Here is a 13,668-nt window from a genome sequence, read left to right on the forward strand (position 1 = left end):
TACTTTTATTCACTTTTATTTACTTTTATTCACTTTTATTAACTTTTATTTAGTTGTATTCACTTTTATTCACTTTTATTTACTTTTATTTACTTTTATTCACTTTTATTTACTTTTATTTACTTTGATTTACTTTGATTCACTTTTATTTACTTTTATTCAGTTTTATTTACTTTTATTCACTTTTATTTACTTTGATTCACTTTTATTCACTTTGATTTACTTTGATTTACTTTTATTCACTTTTATTCACTTTTATTCACTTTTATTCACTTTGATTCACTTTGATTCACTTTGATTCACTTTTATTTACTTTTATTCACTTTTATTCACTTTTATTTACTTTTATTCACTTTTATTAACTTTTATTTAGTTGTATTCACTTTTATTTACTTTTATTTACTTTGATTCACTTTTATTCACTTTTATTTACTTTTATTCACTTTTATTTACTTTTATTTACTTTGATTTACTTTGATTCACTTTTATTTACTTTTATTCAGTTTTATTTACTTTTATTCACTTTTATTTACTTTTATTAAATTGTATTTACTTTTATTCACTTTTATTAAATTTTATTTACTTTTATTCACTTTTACTTTTATTTACTTGTATTTACTTTTATTCACTTGATTTGCTTGTATTCACTTTTATATACTTGAATTCACTTTTATGTACTCTTATTTACGATTATTCACTTTTATTTACTTTTATTTACTTTTATTCACTTTTATTTACTTTTATTCACTTTTATTTACTTTTATTTACTTTGATTTACTTTGATTCACTTTTATTTACTTTTATTCAGTTTTATTTACTTTTATTCACTTTTATTCACTTTTATTTAGTTGTATTCACTTTTATTTACTTTTATTCACTTTTATTTACTTTTATTCACTTTTATTTACTTTTATTTAGCTGTATTAACTTTTATTTACTTTTATTCACTTTTATTTACTTTTATTTAGTTGTATTAACTTTTATTTAGTTGTATTAACTTTTATTTACTTTTATTAACTTTTATTTACTTTTATTAAATTTTATTTACTTTTATTCACTTTTATTAAATTGTATTTACTTTTATTCACTTTTACTTTTATTTACTTGTATTTACTTTTATTCACTTGTATTCACTTTTATATACTTGAATTCACTTTTATGTACTCTTATTTACGATTATTCACTTTTATTTATTATTATTATTCACTTTGATTCCCTTTTATTTTAACTCCATTCTCTACACTCACCCCAGTGTAAACGTTCTTGTCATGTCCACTTCCCTGACAGATCAGAGTCTGTAATAAACGTCTTTCTGCAACGAGTGAATAATATGAATTGAATATAAAACCTGGAAGCTTCAACCCCGGTAGCACCGCTGCATGATGCACATGCTCTGGAATCAGGGAGGAACCTTCCTAAAAGCGTCGCTTGCCTGCGCTGTAAAGCTGCTCCACCGACTCCGTGGCCCCCAGCGCGATGCGCTCCAGGGAGACGCTCCGGAACGCGGCGCGCACGGCGGCGCACGCCTCCTGCACGCACCGGAGCGCCAGCTTCTCCTCTGCGGGCGCGTCCTCCACCACCACCCAGGCCACGGACAGGGCCCGGTCCTGGGTCCTGGGAGGCCCGCCGCTGCCGGGCTCTAGGGCCAGCGGGTGCTGCCACAGGCTGCCCGCCGACAGCCGCACCGGGTCCCGGCGCTGCGCGTCCCGCAGGCTCATGCGCCTGCGCTCCGTGGTGAACATTTCACCTTGTTTTCCTTGCGGGGTTTAACGCATGTTCCACGCAGCTCGGCCCTGACGAGAGGATCCTTCCGGATGCGTCCTCCCGGTCTCAGGTGTCTGCTCGAGGAACCAGGTAAGCGGAGGGCGGCAGTCCGCCCTGCCTGCTCCCAGGAGAACACGCCCTCTACGGGCGTGAACCAGGACGGAGCGGCCCTGGTTCCGAGAAGAACTTTAATGACACTGACATCTGCTGGCAGAGCAGCAGTAGGGACAGCAAACCACACCCTCCGGCCATCCAACCACCCACTTATCAATCCACCCATTTATCAATCCACCCATTTATCAATCCATCCATCCATCCATCCAAATCAGAGGATGGACCAAAAAGAAGCCAAAGGCAAAAAGAAGTGACGGTATAAAAGGAGCGGTTGGTCACGACAAGTCAGAAATGCGGGAGACACAGTTGGACGAATAACTCCACAAGTTTATAACAATAAATAATCACAACTTCCTCAACATTTCTGGTAATCACAATTAGTCAGAAGCAGCTTCTACCGAAATAATCCATTCATAATAATCCATTCATAACTCCCTAATTTCTTGCTTGTTGGTGACGATCAACGGCTCCTTTAAAACCTCCACTTGTTTGTTATATTCACCCTCATTCAACCTTGTCTCCTGCAGAGTTGACTGGTTTACAGCTGAATATCCATCATTTAAAAGGTTATTTTATGGCCCCGGGAGCGAACACAGACGTCGAGTCACTTAAAACAACATCCAGAGAAGATTGATAAAGATAATAAACAAAATAATAAAAAAAATTAAAAAACATCATCGTGATCCGTCCAAATACTCTTGGTCGCCTGCAAAAGGGCGACAACGCAGAAAATAAGGAAAAATAAAAATAAGAGGAAAAATAAACGATCAAACCGATGTGGATGTAAATACTCTGTCACTGAAGGCAACGAATCACGTTGTTTAATGTAAACATTCAGATTTCAACGTGTCACATGACACCGACCTCATGATGTCATGAGGACGTTCAGACGCTCGTCCTTGAAAAAGCCCCGAAAAAGAGACGGTATTTTCAAAGGTTTTTATTTACTTTACAAAACACAGACCGGACGACGATGACGACGACGGGGGGAAAAGCAAAAAAGACAAAAAAAAAAAAAAGAGGAAATAAAACATCGAGTCTTTTCATGATTGACGTCAAAAACAGCGAAAGCTGTTCCGCACGACGGAACCAAGAACCAAGAACCAAGGCAACGTGATGACATTCACAACGTCCCGTGGGCTTCTCCTCGCCCGCGCTGGGATCCAAAAATAGATATTTATAGAAGCGTGTTCTCTGCTCTGACACGTGACAGCGGCGCTGCTGCCGCCCCCGCCACCGCCGGACCCCCCCCCGTGCCGCCGGGCCCCCCGTGCTGCGTGTCGGACCTGCCGGAACCCGTGACCTGAGAAAATGGCGTCTTCTGAGACTGTGGCAGCTTCCGGCTACAAAACAAACGGATCATCGGCGACCGGGTGGGGGCAGGGGGCCGGGGGCCGGCGGAGGGGCCGCGCCCGTCACTCGTCCACGCCCTCGTCGTCCTCCTCCTCCTCCTGCTGCTTGGCGTCCACCTCGGCCGTGTCGGAGAACTCGTGCAGCAGGACGTACTCGCGGCTGCTGAAGCCGAACTTGAGCACGTCCTTCTCCTTCAGCTCGTAGTAGCGCTGCGCCTCCACCCGCCGGTTGTTGAGGAAGGTGCCGTTCCCCGAGCCCAGGTCGATGATGTAGGGCCGCACCCGGCGACCCGACGTGCCGTCAGCACGCGTGAACGGAACCAGCCTGCGCACGCACACACACACACACACACACACACACACACACACACACACACACACACACACACACACACACACACACACACACACACACACACACACACACACACACACACACACACACACACACACACACAGTTCTCTGCTTTAACTCCATCCTGGCTTGTGGGGGGGGGGGGGGGGGGGGGGGGGGGCAGCTACAGCCCAGAGACCAATTACAAGTGTCAATCACTGGTCAGATGATGATGTTCTGCATGTTTTGGGTGGGGGTCTCTTACTGATGTTAAACGGAGGAAACCCCATGTTTTGTGTGGGGGTCCTGACTGATGTTACATGGAGGAAACCCCATTCTCCACCCAGAAAGGCTCCTCATCAGGGGATAACCCACCTGAGTGCGGTGCAAACAGCACCCCAGGCGGGAATCTAACCCACGACCCTCTTGCTCTGAGGCAGCGGTACAGTACAGACAGTACAGAACAGAACAGTCAGTGCAGTCAGTCCAGTCCAGTACAGTCAGTACAGCACAGTACAGTACAGTACAGTACAGTCAGTGCAGTATAGTACAGTACAGTACACGCTGGCACCAGTGTGTCGCTGGTAGCTGAGTAAAGCAGCTTTCAGGGGGAAGCAGAGTGCTTTCAAGTGTTTCATGTGCAGCTGGAGTAAAATGTATATATATATAAAATATTTCATTTTAATATTTTTTCATGTATTTGATTTTATTTAGTTATTGAAGCTTTTTTATTGACATTTAGATTTTAAAAAATTATCTATTTTCTTGAACTGGGCATGTCCACGTTTTCAACATAAATGTGGATATTTGTTTAATTCGTTCTTCCCGGTCGAGGCTCTTCTCGTCACGGCGTCTAAAGGGTGGAGCCGGCTCAACCTGATGGAGAACGGCTGAACCCCACCTCCTTTCGCAGAGTCAAGAGTCTCCTCCGACATCGACCCCATGAGCAAACGTACGTTGTCCAGGGAGTCAAATGAACACCGCCCAAATACGGGTGATTTTGAGAATCACTTCCTGTTTCCTAAAAAACACCCACATTTTGATGAGAAATGTGGACGTGGCGAAACGGGCTGGAGGTGTAGCGGTCGAGCCGCTGCCGCCTCCACCTGCGACTCATGCTCCACTTATATGACGGAGCTCGACGTCCATGTTTAAAACACGACTTCATAAGAACGCAGTGACAGAGGAAAGTTCATTTTACACCACCTCGCTCCAACGTACTTTCATTTGCAACATTTGCATCCCTCAGACGCACAAACGCAGACGTCAGAGTCCATCACTGAACTTTAACTGGATGCAATAAACACATTAGAAGTACAACTAGTAGTAAAGTAAAGTAGAAGTAGTAAAATGAGTCAATATTCTATAAATAAACAATATAAGTAGAATATTAAAAATACAAATAAACATGAGTTAATAATAATAATAATAATACTGTTTCCACTTCCCGTGGACACTAATGATTCTCACACGAGTTCAACAAACCACCTCCCCTCGCTCCACCCGGCGGTGGAGGGCGCGGCGCTCACCGGTACTGGAAGACGGCGTGCTGCTTGGAGCAGGACGGGTGGTCGATGGGGATGTCGGCGATCTTCCTCTGGCGTCCCAGCAGGTAGGCGCTCTGCCGGTGCACGTACATGACGGGCAGCGGCTCGTCGTTCTTGAAGGGGTAGAGCCGCCAGCGCCGCTTGGGGACGCGCGCCTCGGGCGGCTCGTTGTACTTGATGACCACGCCCCGGAAGGTGTTGGTGTCCTCCGTCAGCGCGCCCGACAGCTCGAAGTTGGGCTTCTCCTTGTCGGCGGGCGGCGAATCTGCGCCGCTGTCGCCGCCGCCGCCCCCCGCCTCCGGGGGGCGTCGGAAGGCGTGCTGCACCTCCGGGTTCTCCTCCAGGAGCTGGCGGTTCTCCCGGCGCCGCTCGTCGTGCTGCCGCCGCTCCGCCTGCTGCTGCTGCCGGAGGGCGTGGTCGTCCCGCTCGCGCTGCCGCTCCCCGCCGCCGCGCTCCCGCTCTCTGTCCCGCGGCCGGTCCGACTCCCACCGGCTCCTCCGCTCGCCCGGCGGGTCGTTCCGCCTCCTGCGCTCGTCGCCGCCGGTGGCGCTCCCCGCAGGCTCCGCCCGCTCCTACAGCACAGAACCACAACCTTTTCAGTGACGGAGTGCGGACAAAACAAACAAAAATAAATGTAAAAAGTACATTTACACTCAGTACAATCTGTGACAAACAGTATTTACAAGATGTGCAAAGAGGTAGAATGAGTAATATCATAAATGATTGATTATTGATTCAACATCTACAGTGGGTGAATGGATGGATGTGCAGACATGAAGCAGTTGCTGTTCAGACCCTGATGACAGACGGGATTTTAAAAGGTCTGAACGTTGCCGGGGAGCGATGGTTGACTTCTAAAGAAATACAAACACCCGACAGATTTGGCTCCACACGGCGTCTGACATCATTCAAGTCAATCACCCTCTTTATTTTGCCGTCGGCTGCGCGGTGAGGGCTACCGCTCCTCTTGTTTCGGGGCGATCTGCTTTGCCGCCTCAGTGGAGACCGCTCTCTTCTGCCCGGAGACCGATCCTTGGCTCTGGCAGGCGATCTGACGGAGAAACGCAGGTTATTATTTTATGCCTAAACACGCAGGACGGGGGGGGGTGGAGGACTCGACCGGGTCAGATCAGAGCGTCATCATTATGACATCATCATCATCAATATTTAAGAGAATCGCCATTGTTTTGTAAAATTGTTCGACTCTAAAACCGTCACGACACTGAAACTGTGGAATGTTGAGCCAATGTTAGAAATGTCTCATTAAATAGAAAGTGTTTATTAGTCAGATTGAGGCAAATTAACAAGTTTACCCAAAATGTAGGTTCCAATATTCGTGTTTTTCTTTCTTGCTGGGATGGATGAGATAATACTTTACCCCCAGACAGAAAGTTGGGATGTGTATCAATATATACACATGACAATTATCAGGATGTGCATCATCACATTATAATAGTAGACACAGTATAGACTATTACGGTATTATACACAATTATACTATAATATCGACTATTACAGCACATACAGCATAGACTATTACACTATATACTATAATATAGACTATTGTACCATAATATAGAGCATTATATAGTAAGTGTAGTTTATAGTTAGCATAGTTTATATTAAGTGCAGTTTACATTAAGTGTATTTTATAGTTAGCGTAGTTTATATCAAGTGTATTTTATAGTTAACATAGTTCCTAAGTGTATTTTATAGTTAACATAGTTCATAAGTGTATTTTATAGTTAACATACTTTACACAGTATATTGCACAGAAGACGCGTGTCATGCAACATTAAAAGACAATTCGATGGTTAATCGCACGTTAATTACTTTAAATATTAAAATTATTTACGGCCAAAGAAAATGTCCGTGATCGTGACAGCCCGAGACTAGACGGGGCCCGAAGCGGCTCAATGCTCTAGCCAAGCCCGCGTCCTAAAGGCGCTAAAGCTCCGTGAGGACCGGACCTGCTGCCTTTCCTCCTCGGGGGCGGCGGGCTGGCGGAGCCGCTGGACCGGGAGACCTGGGACCCAGAACGGCGCGCTGCCTGCGGCCTGGCCGGGCTCAGGCGCTCCTGCTTCACCCTCACCGCGGGCTCCGCTCCTCGGCGTCTCCGCTCCTTCTCCATTTGCTTGTTTGTTGTGTTTTGGGTCGACACGTCCCGGTTACAGAGACATCATGGCGGACAATCAGCGGCGAAACCGGCGGAAAACGTCGACGAGCTCCGCCACCGAGCTGGGCTATTGTTGTTTAAAACACACTTCCGGTCTTCCGCTTCCGGTGGTACGCACGGAAAACAATCCAGGTGCAACAGTGTCCGTGGATTATATTTCCGCCATAGTTTGGTTTAAAAAAAAAAAAAAAAAAAAAGGAGAGCTGTTTCTTAATGCAGGTCATGTAATAAAAACAAAACGTTCACCATATTTGCAAATGTGCCTTTTAATAAAATAAAAAACCTGCCTCTAAACATAAATTAAAGACATCCCGTTATCCCATATCCGAGAAGTCACAACAACACAAGGACACGTCATTAGAAATCGTCATTTGGGTGCAGCCGCCGGTGGGTTCACCAACACAGATCTTCTCGGGCGTGGCTATAACCTTGTGATGAGGCCGTTCCTGCAATGGAGGAGGCTGCAGTCCTGGAACCACATTTCTAGGACCCTAGTTTTTTTGTGACACCCGAACCACCTCTAACATTATCCCTAAATTAACCTTATACCTAAAACTATAAGTCATTTGACACCAAGTAGTATTTGGGTGGAATAAACCGCACATTTGAGTATTTTTCGAGCTTATAGAGCTTGTGCGTAATCACCGGGTGTCATGACATTTCACTGCATATATGTACGACCGTATGTGTATCTATGTGACAAATAATCTCTTGAACTTGAACCTTTAAAACTATAATTCACTAGGTGGCGCTGTCGCGAAAAACTCTGTTCCTGGGGGCCTAGAAATGCGGCCCTAAATCTGCAGTTTCCTCTGTTGCAGTAACGCACCATTGGAAAGATTTGAGTTTGTCCCTGAAAGGTGTGGGAGGTTGCTGGGGGAGGGGAGGGGGGGTCTGGCTGCTATGTGGAGGGGAAGGACTGGAAGGCGGGCGTCTGGGGCGAAGGGCTGAGCTCCCAGTGCTGCTGCTGCTGCTGCTGCTGTAGAGCTGCACTGGGGACGTCGCTTGGAGATGTTGTGGCGGGCGAGTGTTGTTTCTCTAAACTGGCCAGGTACGTCAGAATATGCACTTGGGCTTGAGCCTGAGCCGCCCTTGGCAGCCGCCGCAGCTTGGGAACGATGCTCAGGGCGAAGTAGTACATTTCCTCATCGTCCTTGGGGACGCGGGGCGTGGATTTGTCCTCGGTCAGAATGTCAAAGAGCTGCTGCTCCGTGGCCGTGAGCTCCGGCCCTTTCCTCCGCCCCTTGCTTCCCTGCTTCGGCTGCCGCGGGGGCGTGGCGGGCACCGGCGCGGGGGTCTGCGGGGGGTTCTCGGGGCTTTGTTGTCGGGAGAAGGGCGTCGGCGTGGCGGGCCGCTGCGGCGGCTCGGCGGGCGCCGGCGTGGGCGTGGCAGAGCGCTCGCGCTGAGCCGGCGCTGTGCTCTGCTTGGGCTCCTGTGCGGAGGATCCCGGCTCCACGCCGTCCTCCTCTAAGTCGGACTCCACCGGCGCCTCCCACTGGGTGTCCTGCAGAGGACTTCTTAACAAGAAAGACAGTACAATTATTGTCATTTTAACAACAGTGGCGTGTCGTACATTAACAGTATCACTAAGAGTACACAGTGGCAAACAGAATACTCTCAAAGGAGATGAAGCTCATGGAGCTGACAAAAATCAAACTGAAATGAAACAAATAAACAGGACAGTGTTGAAAGTGAAGTGAAGAGTCCTGTGTAAAATGATATTTTACCAACATCTGAGACTGAGTTATGTTGAGGGCTCGACCAAATTCACAGTCAATTTTGCCCAATTTCACAGACCCAGATTCTCAAAAATAACAGATTTCACGGATTTTAAACAGAAAAACACGACATTTTGTGGCGATGATTAAATGAACCTTTTCAAGCGCAGGCGGTCAGCTCCAACGCCTCCATCACATGCAGCGACGCTTCATCCGGTGCCACGCCCAACCACACCCTTGTTAAAAGACTCTGAGACAAGCGGAATATGCATTCTACAGTATTACAATAATTTAATATACATCTGTCACAAAAAGTCAGATTGGTGCGTGGACCAGACCACGGCTCATTAGATCCAGGGAAATGAGAACAACAACAAAGCGCAAAGCCAGCTGCACTTCACCTTGTTATTTTTTGGAAAATTTTTTGGATGCAGATTTCACGGCTGTGAATTTGGTCGGGCCCTGGTAATGATGAAACATCAATTAAGTACAAGCACTCACCTTCTGGCATGTGTGTAAGGAAGTAAAAAGGACATGGCCGCTATGTATTTCCATCCCCGTATGTGGCCCCCGGGGACCTGCTTGTTTTTCCTGACGTAGGTGTCTCTCAGGTGCTTCCACCTGCGTTTGCAGTGTGTCACTGTGGACATGTTCAGAGCAGGAGAGAAGAAGAGCATCCGGACATTAAAGAACAGCATCCAAACATAAGAGAACCACATCCAGACATTTTGAGAACCACAACTTCTTTGCTCTCAATGTCGAGCCTGATTCACACTGAATACGACAAATGACAAGAACAAATTGGAAGTGAACTGCATCCATCCCTGTGGAGCGTGGGATTCCGCACACAGAAAGCTGTGACGCGCTGCGGTGCTGAATTTCTGCAGAGCGAGGCTCCGGGATGTGTTTTTCGACTCGTGCGACAGGTTTTGGAGCCGACACTACGACCGCATGTTGCGTCAGTCAGGTTTTATTTTGTTTGTTGAAAAACAACAACAAAAAAAAAAAAAAAATTGGAACAGGGCTTAAAAACTAAGTAAATAAGTCACGTCTATAAAATAATAAGGATATTAACTTTAACCTTGGATGTCACCATATTCAATATCAAGAAATCTCTTTCTATATCAGTGAATTGTGTGTATTCTTTGCAGACATTGTAAGTGTTAAAACAAGACATGTTTTCGGATGCAGTTCACCTGACGGAGCTTCCCACCATTGGATGCGGAGACGCGTTCGGTGTGAACTTGGCTTCAGAATTAAGGGTGGTCAGTGGGAGTAAACGGTGCTCACCGTGTGCGCCGACAGCCCGGGCGACGTCGTCCCAGGCCTTCTCCTTGTACACGTTGTCCTTGTAGTAAGTGTGCTGCGGGTCGTAGATTTCGCGGTGCTTCTCCACTTCCCCAATCAACAATATGTCGTCCAGCATCACGGCCTGGTCTGGGAGCAACAGGTACAACGTGTTACCGAGGCTCCGTCTTCTCTACCTGTGGTTGGAGGATCTACACCAGGGCTCCACCACATCACGTATTTTCTTCACAGGGTCCGTCTACAACCATGTGCTGGTCACGTTTGGTCCCCGAGCCAGTTGAGCAGCCCTGGTCTATAGGATGCCCCATGTAGATCAACTAGAAGTGACTAAACACCCATTTATTTTTCTCGTACATCACCAAGTTGGTGCTGCGTGCTGGTAACTTGTGGGTAATAAATATAAATACACCAAAATAAATATACAGTACACAGTTTTTCCATATATTTCATATATGAATCTATTATTCATCTCTTTGTCGTCTTCTACTCGAAGTGTGTATTTGCAACCTCGCCGGATTAAATGTACATTGCACATTTACCTGCATCATCTATGTCGTAAAAGAGATTCTGGGAAAAAGTTTTATCACGTTATGATTTGAATAACAAGACCAGGTGTTTTTTTCAATGACTTTCAAGAACTCAAGCTCAAAAGTGTCTATTTTCAAGGGATTTCAGTACTTAAATGTCTGAGGACAAAATCCAAGCACTTAAAGCACCTCAAGGACCTGGTAAGAGAACCCTGTAACACAAAGTATTAATATACTAACTAGTAGCATTATACTCACGAATACCATACCATACCAGCTAGTAGCAACTAGTAGTAACTACTAACTAGTAGAACTATAAATAACTAGTAGAACTATACATAACGAGCAGCACTATACTAACTATTAGAACGATAAATAACTAGTATCACTATAATTACTAGTAGCACTATACGAACTAGTATAACTATAAATAATTTGTAGCACTATACTAACTAGAATAACTGTAAATAACTAGTAGCATTATACTAACGAGTAGAACTGTAAATAACTAGTAGCACAATACTGACTAGTAATAATACAAATAACTGGGTGAACAGTAAATAACTAGTAGCCCTATACTATCTAGTATAACTGCCGATAACTAGTAGCACTCCACTAACTAGTAGAACTATAAATAGTAGCACTATACAAACTAGTATAACTGTAAATAACTAGTGGCACTATACTAACTAGAATACCTATAATTAACTAGTATAACTATAATTAACTAGTATAACTATAATTAACTCGCAGCCATGTGCTGGTGTAGTAGCTAGTGAAGTACTAGTTCCAGCTTTATGATAAATACAAATATTTATCAACGGAAACTGTATTAATAACATCATAAAAAACACGATACTAACTAGTATAAGTATAAATAACTAGTACAGCAGTAAATAACTAGTAGCATTATACTAACTAGTACAACAGTAAATAACTAGTAGCATTATACTAACTAGTACAACAGTAAATAACTAGTCGCATTATACTAACTAGTACAACAGTAAATAACTAGTAGCATTATACTAACTAGTACAGCAGTAAATAACTAGTAGCATTATACTAACTAGTACAACAGTAAATAACTAGTACAACAGTAAATAACTAGTAGCATTATACTAACTAGTACAACAGTAAATAACTAGTAGCATTATACGAACTAGTACAACAGTAAATAACTAGTACAACAGTAAATAACTAGTAGCATTATACTAACTAGTACAACAGTAAATAACTAGTAGCATTATACTAACTAGTACAACAGTAAATAACTAGTACAACAGTAAATAACTAGTAGCATTATACTAACTAGTACAACAGTAAATAACTAGTAGCATTATACTAACTAGTACAACAGTAAATAACTAGTACAACAGTAAATAACTAGTAGCATTATACTAACTAGTACAACAGTAAATAACTAGTAGCATTATACTAACTAGTACAACAGTAAATAACTAGTAGCATTATACTAACTAGTACAACAGTAAATAACTAGTAGCATTATACTAACTAGTACAACAGTAAATAACTAGTACAACAGTAAATAACTAGTAGCATTATACTAACTAGTACAACAGTAAATAACTAGTAGCATTATACTAACTAGTACAACAGTAAATAACTAGTAGCATTATACTAACTAGTACAACAGTAAATAACTAGTAGCATTATACTAACTAGTACAACAGTAAATAACTAGCAGCATTATACTAACTAGTACAACAGTAAATAACTAGTAGCATTATACTAACTAGTACAACAGTAAATAACTAGCAGCATTATACTAACTAGTACAACAGTAAATAACTAGTAGCATTATACTAACTAGTACAACAGTAAATAACTAGTAGCATTATACTAACTAGTACAACAGTAAATAACTAGTAGCATTATACTAACTAGTACAACAGTAAATAACTAGCAGCATTATACTAACTAGTACAACAGTAAATAACTAGTAGCATTATACTAACTAGTACAACAGTAAATAACTAGTAGCATTATACTAACTAGTACAACAGTAAATAACTAGTAGCATTATACTAACTAGTACAACAGTAAATAACTAGTAGCATTATACTAACTAGTACAACAGTAAATAACTAGCAGCATTATACTAACTAGTACAACAGTAAATAACTAGTAGCATTATACTAACTAGTACAACAGTAAATAACTAGTAGCATTATACTAACTAGTACAACAGTAAATAACTAGTAGCATTATACTAACTAGTACAACAGTAAATAACTAGTACAACAGTAAATAACTAGTAGCATTATACTAACTAGTACAACAGTAAATAACTAGCAGCTTTGGACCGCGACACTGACACGGGACGCGGACGGTGCGCGTACGTTCGGCGTGCTGTATGAACGCGGGCCCCCGCTCCCCTCAGCAGCCGGGCCAGGGCTGACCGGACCCCGGGCTAACCTGCTCTGGCGCTCCTCTTCGGCGCCGGGGGCCTCGGGTCGCCGTTGCCCCTCCAGTCGGGCTCTCGAAGGCGGGGTTTCTCTGGTTTGTCGGGGTCCATTTTGTCCCGCCTCATCCCGACTTCACGTCGGGGACTCGAAACCGACACGAACCGCGACCGCGCCGCGTCGGCCCCGCGTCCCGTCTACCCCGTGTTGTTTCCTCCAGGATGCTGCGGTGCGTCCATGTTTTAGTAAAAAAAAACAGCAATATTAAAAAGCCAATGTGCAGGAAGATACAAAGATGGCGGAAGGCGGAACGAAGTAGAAAACTATTTTGTTTTACTTTTTGTTTACGTTCACTTCCGGTCCGGAGCTTCCGCTGGTACGTCAGGTAAATAGTCCCGACCTCTC

At 43.9% G+C, this 13,668-nt stretch overlaps 3 protein-coding genes across 5 annotated transcripts in view; all 3 read right to left on the bottom strand.

Moving 5' to 3' along the window:
• LOC307233648 (mitogen-activated protein kinase kinase kinase 5) overlaps positions 1-1,872 on the bottom strand; it is a 40,197-nt gene extending 38,325 nt beyond the window's left edge. For both annotated transcript variants that reach the window (XM_080005023.1, XM_080005022.1), the window contains exon 1: positions 1,433-1,872. In XM_080005023.1, coding sequence (XP_079861149.1) covers positions 1,433-1,742 — 310 coding nt within the window. In that variant the 5' untranslated portion in view covers positions 1,743-1,872. The remainder of the gene's footprint in view (positions 1-1,432) is intronic.
• A 931-nt stretch (positions 1,873-2,803) lies between these two features.
• snip1 (Smad nuclear interacting protein) lies at positions 2,804-7,348 on the bottom strand. Its single transcript, XM_080005388.1, has 4 exons — positions 7,082-7,348; positions 6,033-6,162; positions 5,094-5,683; positions 2,804-3,555 (listed from the first exon to the last, which is right to left on the bottom strand). Exons 1-4 carry the CDS (start codon positions 7,240-7,242, stop codon positions 3,294-3,296), a joined length of 1,143 nt encoding a protein of 380 aa, XP_079861514.1. The 5' UTR covers positions 7,243-7,348; the 3' UTR covers positions 2,804-3,293.
• Positions 7,349-7,528: 180 nt separating this feature from the next.
• Positions 7,529-13,504, bottom strand: LOC307234225 (uncharacterized protein). Of its 2 annotated transcripts, none has more exons than XM_080005838.1 (4): positions 13,277-13,504; positions 10,296-10,442; positions 9,507-9,645; positions 7,529-8,801 (listed from the first exon to the last, which is right to left on the bottom strand). In XM_080005838.1, exons 1-4 carry the CDS (start codon positions 13,389-13,391, stop codon positions 8,189-8,191), a joined length of 1,014 nt encoding a protein of 337 aa, XP_079861964.1. In that variant the 5' UTR covers positions 13,392-13,504; the 3' UTR covers positions 7,529-8,188. The 2 variants fall into 2 exon arrangements, with proteins under 2 accessions (XP_079861964.1, XP_079861963.1); XM_080005837.1 differs by having other exon boundaries at positions 7,529-8,804.
• Between the last annotated feature and the right edge of the window lie 164 nt (positions 13,505-13,668).

Source organism: Zeus faber (assembly GCF_960531495.2).
Source record: "Zeus faber genome assembly, chromosome: 8".
NCBI lineage: Eukaryota > Metazoa > Chordata > Actinopteri > Zeiformes > Zeidae > Zeus > Zeus faber.

Bases quoted from the DNA above. Each gene is read 5' to 3' on its own strand.
- snip1 (XM_080005388.1), bottom strand. From the start codon at position 7,242: ATGGAGAAGGAGCGGAGACGCCGAGGAGCGGAGCCCGCGGTGAGGGTG. The intron at 6,163-7,081 runs GTCCGGTCCTCA...TTTCTCCGTCAG, and splicing joins CCGAGGAGGAAAGGCAGCAG to ATCGCCTGCCAGAGCCAAGG. The intron at 5,684-6,032 runs GTGATTGACTTG...TCTGTGCTGTAG, and splicing joins CCGACGGCAAAATAAAGAGG to GAGCGGGCGGAGCCTGCGGG.
- LOC307234225 (XM_080005837.1), bottom strand. From the start codon at position 13,391: ATGAGGCGGGACAAAATGGACCCCGACAAACCAGAGAAACCCCGCCTT. The intron at 10,443-13,276 runs GTTAGCCCGGGG...TGTTGCTCCCAG, and splicing joins GAAGAGGAGCGCCAGAGCAG to ACCAGGCCGTGATGCTGGAC. The intron at 8,805-9,506 runs GTGAGTGCTTGT...TTTCTTGTTAAG, and splicing joins CCTTACACACATGCCAGAAG to AAGTCCTCTGCAGGACACCC.